The sequence below is a fragment of the Anarrhichthys ocellatus genome, unplaced genomic scaffold (assembly GCF_004355925.1).
Source record: "Anarrhichthys ocellatus isolate YVR2014 unplaced genomic scaffold, GSC_Weel_1.0 scaffold19, whole genome shotgun sequence".
Taxonomy (NCBI): domain Eukaryota; kingdom Metazoa; phylum Chordata; class Actinopteri; order Perciformes; family Anarhichadidae; genus Anarrhichthys; species Anarrhichthys ocellatus.
Window position 1 is genome coordinate 3,456,467 of NW_022280049.1, and position 7,272 is coordinate 3,463,738.

General features: G+C 42.6%; 1 protein-coding gene across 2 annotated transcripts in view; it reads left to right on the forward strand.

The window, feature by feature from the left end:
* LOC116389490 (clathrin interactor 1) overlaps window positions 1–7,261 on the forward strand; it is an 8,990-nt gene extending 1,729 nt beyond the window's left edge. The window contains exons 2-10 of one of the 2 annotated variants that reach the window (XM_031858198.1): window positions 2,050–2,154; window positions 3,239–3,335; window positions 3,636–3,744; window positions 4,172–4,333; window positions 4,463–4,649; window positions 5,065–5,281; window positions 5,381–5,462; window positions 5,980–6,045; window positions 6,548–7,261. In XM_031858198.1, coding sequence (XP_031714058.1) covers window positions 2,050–2,154; window positions 3,239–3,335; window positions 3,636–3,744; window positions 4,172–4,333; window positions 4,463–4,649; window positions 5,065–5,281; window positions 5,381–5,462; window positions 5,980–6,045; window positions 6,548–6,927 — 1,405 coding nt within the window. In that variant the 3' untranslated portion in view covers window positions 6,928–7,261. Of the gene's footprint in view, window positions 1–2,049; window positions 2,155–3,238; window positions 3,336–3,635; window positions 3,745–4,171; window positions 4,334–4,462; window positions 4,650–5,064; window positions 5,282–5,380; window positions 5,463–5,979; window positions 6,046–6,544 lie in introns of both variants that reach the window. The other variant, XM_031858197.1, reaches the window with a different exon arrangement.
* The last annotated feature ends 11 nt before the right edge of the window (window positions 7,262–7,272 follow it).

The following is a 7,272-nucleotide window of genomic DNA, read 5'->3' on the forward strand; positions in this document are numbered from 1 at the left end:
GAGAGAGAGAGGGGGAGAGAGAGGGGGAGAGAGGGAGAGAGAGAGAGGGAGGGAGAGAGAGAGGGAGAGAGAGAGAGGGAGAGAGAGAGGGGGAGAGGGAGAGAGAGAGGGAGAGAGAGAGAGGGGAAAGGTGCAAGTTTTAAAGATTTAAGGGATGGGAGTTTCCATCTTTAATTTCCTCCCAGTTTCTTTGAAATCAAGGGTGTTGAAAGAGCTTGTGTTTTGTAACATTCAAAAATTGTCCCTTTTTTAGTATTGACTCAAATTATAAGTGATTTGCATACAGTGTCACAAAGCTGGGAGTCATTCACACTAACAGTGTGGCATAATGCAACATTTCCTGTTTAATATTTAAGGTGAGACTTGCTGAGGCAGGACATGCAAGCAAATGTTTTATCCTGTTTCAAGTAGGTCTTGCAATGAATGGAAGCACCATTTGTTATGTGAAGAATAAGGTTCAATTGGATTAATGAGTAACAGTATAACAGTACGCACTACAGCAATCTAACGGAAATCTGTGTGATAGTGTGTCACAACTTCTGTTTTATTTGGCTGATGTCTAGGACAGGGCCCACAACTACGAAGAGATAAGAAGTCTCACTACTATATCATATCCTCTTGTGTTTTGCCTGTCATTCGTGCAAACATGTAGCTTTGTGCAGGATCGGTAACATAGATAGTGAGCCCCAGGATAAGTGCAGTGAGTAGCATAGCACACAGTGTAATCACAAATACTCCTCAAAACTAAGTGAAACCTGAACTAACACATGACTGATACTGAAACACAGATAGTTTCGTCCAGGGCTGATGTGAGAGTAATATGAAGAACAATGCCGTCATAATTAAGTTTGATACAGGATAATGTCTGCCCAGGATCTTCTCCTACATAAAGTTACTGTAACCCGTGGTCCTCATCATCATCATCATCATCATCATCATCATCATCATCATCATCATTATCTTAAATTTAACAAACGAGTGTATGTTGTCTGAGTGGTAACCATACCATGCTGCTTGCAGTAGTAATACAACTTTTTTCTATAACCAAAGCAAAGATGTTTATCTCCACCCATCAGTTCAATGCTGCTCTCTCAGGCCCTGCACATTATATTGCTGATGTGGCAGTAGTGAGGAAGGAAGGCTGTTTTTGGCTGAAGCTGTAACGGCGCTTACTAAATTATTTGGAATAAGGTGCCTGTTTTTTTTTTTTTGTTTTTTTTTTATAGATTATACGTCTGTAGTCCTGTAAGAAACAATTCTCATGTAAGGTTATAGAATACAAAATGATTGCGCCAAGGCCAGTAGCCATGGAGAAGTTTTTAGCTATACGCTGCACATACTCGACTCAATTTCCAGCTCAATGTAAATGTGCTGGAGTTGGCAATGTTTGTCTACAGCCCCTCGGAAGGTTATGACAAATTCGTGGCTAAATATCATCAATACAATCCGACAGCACACACTATTGTACAACACAATGTGAGACGATGCAATAAAATACATAAATCAGGACTTTGAATATATTTGCCAAACCCGCCAACTTTGTTGACTACGCAATTTAGAAAACAAAGCTCTCTATTTACATGAGATTATTAGTGAGCCACCATTTATACTGTTGGTTTCCTCTCATTTAACTTCCCTTTTTATTTCCGTGTTACTTTCTTAGAATGTCAACAAGCAAGAGCTCGCCCACAGTTTTACTCTGCTCCATTTGACATCTCATTCATGTGTTTATTTTGAACACAGATTTGCGTTTGCTTGTTTAGTCTCCTATCTTTGGTTTGATGAGTGGTTAGACTCAGAGCACACACACACACACACACACACACACACACACACACACACACACACACACACACAGTCCCTATTGTCCCATTGTCATTTTAGCCTCTGAAAGGACAAGTGTCTGGGCGTGGCTCAAATAAGAGAACCTTTCATCTACTGTTGTCCATGTTGTGGTTATCTCGGAGGCCACATATTGTAAACTGCCATGCAGAATACTTAACATAGGCATGATTAATGAAGTGATGTCTCTTTTATCATACTGCACAGAACCAACGTGGTGATGAACTACTCAGAGGTGGAGTCTAAAGTCAGAGAGGCCACTAATGATGACGCATGGGGACCATCGGGACAACTGATGAGTGACATCTCCAGGTGAGGACAACTCGATATGTCCCGCTGAAAAGCACCGCGGGTATTTGTTCATAAAGTCAAACCGCAGAAAGATTTCCCCCGAAATGATCATTTGTATAACAGCTACACAACCTGTTAGTTTGAATTTGTAAAGAAATCTTGCCTCACCAGTGAATTAAGAATCCACAAACTGAAGTAAATGGGGGGCCGCATTTAACAACAGCAAAACCTTGTCAAAGCATCAACTCTCACGAAGCTCCTGCACTATAATCAAGTCTCATTTATACAGTCGTATGCTCACTACTTCCCAAACACACGCATTTTAGCTAAAAAAAGGCCGGACAAGATTGTTTATGCGGGAGTGTTTTAAAAAGTAAGGTTTAGTGAAACTGCATGTTTGGACGGTAGTGAGCATACTGCTGGGTAAATGAGGCTTTGATTGTATTTACTTCGGTTCAATTCGATCTAGACTTTTCTCTGTTTTTTTATTCTTCTTTCACCGTGGAGACGTGCGAGGAAAAATAAAGTTTTTCTTCACGAATTCAAGATATCACGGGGTGAATAATTGATATACAAATGGTTAATTTTGGGGTTAACGTATTCCTTTTAAAGCTCTTTTTGACTGCAGGAACACTTTTTAGGAAATTCCCCTCCATTTCAACCACAGGAACCCATTTTAAGCTTTGGTTTTTGACATTTGACCACAAAAGTTTCCAAGGTAGTATTTTTCTTGCCGGACACTGAACACAAGCCTCACAACTGCTCCAACATGTACAGCATTCATTCAAGCTGCTGCAGTCAGTATTCGGGCAGAGATAGAAGTGTTAAGATGGTCTGTTGTTAGTGACATTTAAATGCTAATTATGTAGCTGACTAGCTGATCCTTGCAGTGGCACACAGACACAAATGTCCCAAAGGAACCTGTCGCTCTTGAAATACTTTCTGAGTTTGGTTCCTAGGACTCCGTAGCACAAAGTAGTCTTTCTTCAAACGCTGTAAACAGACTAAGTACTCCAATTGTTGTTTGCCAGGCATTGGAGATTAAAACATGTTTCCTAACAGTACAACGTCTTCCTCTTTCTTCTGTCAATGTTTATGTAATCAGAGCCACCTTCATGTATGAGCAGTTCCCAGAGGTGATGAACATGCTGTGGGCCCGCATGCTGAGGGATAACAAGAAGAACTGGCGGAGAGTCTACAAGGTCTGCCGCAGCACTGTTGCAACATCCCACAAACAGACTCGCTCGATTATGACTCGGGGCTTGAAGGCCTAAGCAACAAATACAGTTGCGATTTCACCTAAAACTCAGAGCCATCTGTTAACTTTAACGTCACATTTTCTCATTACTTACAGGCGGGAATAATATTTCTATAGAAATTCACAAAACAGTTGACGTTGAATAGAAACAGCTGATGCTTCACACAGTTAAAGTGCTATGGGTTGCGATGAATCAAATCGTTCCCATAACAAGTTAAGACTCAACACTTGTTGTGTTTCTCAGTCCCTGCTGCTGCTGGCCCATCTCATCAGGAATGGATCAGAGAGGGTTGTTACCAGTACCAGAGAACACCTGTATGACCTCAGATCATTAGAAAGCTACCACTTTGTAGGTAAGGTATCCTTCTGTATTATGTCTCTCATTTATACCATCTGTGCATGTTGGAGGACCTAAAAATAACTTGCTCAGCATGAAACACTTTTAAATGTTGCTTTGATTATGAGAGACACCCTCCACACCTCAGCATTGTAGAGTTTAGTGTTGATTAACAATAGCTTCAGTGTGAGCTTTAATGAATGAGTAGAGGCCCTAAGCACTGCTTAGTCCACAAACCCTTAAACCACACACACACACAGACACACACAGCTCTAAAGCTGCTTTCACTCTTCCCAACCATGTGTGTATTTGAGGTGCAGTTTGCAAAAAAATAACTTTCAACTTTCCCGATACTCTTATTTATTGCCTGTGTGTGGTTTGAATACATTGTAAAGTTAACACAAAGAGTTGCTGATTCATTCATTATGTTTCTGTGTCTCTAGATGAGAACGGGAAGGACCAAGGTGTGAATGTGCGTCAGAAGGTGAAGGAGATGGTAGATTTTGTCCAGGATGACGACAGGCTAAGGGATGAACGGAAAAAGTCCAAGAAGAACAAAGACAAATTCATCGGGGTATCCTCAGACAGTATGGGTTACCGATACTGTAAGTTCTCAGTTGAGTAATATTAAGCGGACTTATGATCAACAAAAACGTTTGGGTTTTAATTCAATTCATGTCCTCTTTTTCTTGCTTCTATCTCCTTTTCCACCTACTTGGATCCCTTCTCTCCAGCGGGGGACAGGTACGACTCCAGCGATAACAGCCGGGGAAAGTGGGACGACGACTGGGAGAGGAATAAAGGACAATTCCCCTTCAGCGAGAAATTGGGGGAGATCAGCGACAAAATCGGCACCACCATCGACGACACCATAAGCAGATTTAGGAAGAAGGAGAGAGACGACTCACCGGATCGATTTAGGTTGGAGACGGACAAGTTCTCTTATTTATATTTAGTGCCATTTGGGACTGAAAGGTTCAAACCATGTTCCAAATATGGACAAACGAGAAGCCCCCACCACCGAAATTTAAAAAAATAGAAAAAATGGCACTTGATTTCTCTCTCAATCTGTTTTTTGAGCGTTGTTTTCAATAGCCCTTTATTTTCACATTAGAGAAACAAGTCAAACTTTTCAAATACATTGTGAATATACCTGTAAATTAAATGGTAAAAGAAATACTGATCAGGCCATAAATAGCCACAAAGAGAGTAAAAAAAGTACAAATAACAGTAAGGCCTCATCCAGAACATGGTTTGTACTTTGGTTGTTTTTGTTCCTTCATGGAAACACGAAGACGATCTGTATCCACAACCTGGGCCGTTATTGTCTCCATAGTGACCACGAGGAGGACCGGGGCCGCTCGTCTCACAATGGCCAGTCAGGAAAAGAATTCAAAGATGAAGAGGAGACCGTAACCACCAAGAGTGTACACATAGTCCAAGCAACAGAGACTACAGCAACACGGAAGAGAGGGGTCCCGTCTAAGACAGTAGACCTTGGAGCCGCAGCCCACTATGTGGGAGATAAGAGCCCAGTCACCACCACCAAACAGGTAGCTAGAGCACATGCCAACATAGAAGATACAACTTTATTGATGCGTGTATAGTTGTGCATGGACCCTGATCCTTTTTGTAAATGTTGTTTATTCCAGCCAGCAGCCCCCCAGCCCTCCAGTACCATCCTAGCTGACCTATTTATGGTGGACCCCACACCGAGCCAGCCGGCCGCCACAGGTATAATGTCACTAACTTCAAGTAACACCCTGACATTTTGTGAAATGCGCTTGTTGTTGCTGTCTCACCCGAGAAGATTTGGATCAATTCCTATGCTGAAACCCCAGAAATGCAACTGATACCAGACACCAGCAAAACTACGCCTTCCAGAAGCCCCAAATATGTTACTTATTCTCAGCAAACAAGCTAGACACCAGTAACTCCACAGTGACTGCAGGACTACACTCTGCAGTGACGGTGCCCAGCTGCTGATGCTAGCTTCACATTTTTGTGGACAGCACGGGGAGGGACTTGATGTATAGGAACTAAGTGCGCCAGATGTTTTTGGAGCAGTCCCTGGTGAATGCAGAGGGCGGGAGCACTGAACAGATGTTTGGTCCTCTCCACCTATCCACTGCCACCACCCCTCCCCTTCCCCCCTACACTTCTGACACTGAAGGAATGCTAACTATGGTAGAATGACACCTGGAGCTCGGTTGTTTAAAATTGATGTGTTTGTGTCTCTATCTCTATGCAGACCTGATCAGTGGATTTGCTGACTTCTCCTCACCTGCTGCCTCCGGCGGCCTCTCCTCAGTATCTGGTTGGTTTCAAGACTTTCTTCTTCTTTTTTTTGTTTTGCGTTAGTGTGCATGTGTGTGCTGTGCTTGTTGCAGCCATACTGCTAGAATATTCAGAGAGAAGCTGCGGCCATATGGAGCCTGCTACCTGCTCTGCATAACAAGAACAGACACACATCAACTCCTGTTATGGATGACAAGGAGACAGGGACAGAGGAAGATGTCGGTGGGGGTGGAGGGAGCTGAAAGAGATTGAGAGGAGAGATGGAGACAACAAGCAGGGCCAGTTCAATGAAAATTTAAAACGTGGGGCACCAGTGGTCACTGAGAATGCCCCGGATAAAGCAAGACTGGCCTTGCGGAAGACTCGATTGTTTATTCTTAATTGATATGACGGGTCCAGATGCTTTCGTGACTTTTGTTTGCAGCTCACAACACAAACATCACTGTTAAGATGGCAAATATAGACATTCATGCAACTGTTTTTTTTTTTTGTTTTTTTTCTTCTCGTTCTTGGTGCAGCAGCACCTTCCTCGAGCAGTAATGGAGAGTTTGGAGAGTGGAACGCTTTCCCCGGAGGTCAGATGCCAGCATATGCTCAGACTGTCGACACCGGCGGAAATGACCTTTTTGGAGCCATGGCAGGTCTTGCCCCCGCCCTCGCCCCGGCTTCAGGCTCCGGTCCTGCCTCAGCAGACCTGTTTGACTTGATGGGGCCAACCCAGTCCCTCAGCTCCTCCCAGAGCCTCAACTTTAGCATGAGCAGCACACAGAGCATGAGCAGCACCGTCCTGCCCCAGTCTAGGTCACAGGTATGCATTACTGCACTCATACAAACACGCATCAGGCACGCACATCCTCCTTTTAATCATTTATTTATATACATATCATTACAAGACTCATGAAGGGTGCTTAAATTATACAGCTGGAAACAAAATATCCTCAGGAAAATAACGATGCACTTTATAATTCAGTTTTTATGAATGCAGAGCTAGACTGATACATTTTAGGATCATATTTTTTTTTATCGTAGCTATATGTGTTGGTTACTAAAATACAGCATATTATGTTGATAAAAACACTTAATGATTTAAATCTCTCTTAATATCCGTATTGGCCCAAGAGAATGACTTGAGTAACTAAATACCACTTCAGACATTGTTAACGGTGATACATTTGAAATTCAGTGCATATCTATTGCCTCTCAACGCCTAAATGTACCCAGCTGTTGGATGTGTTTTTTTTTTTTT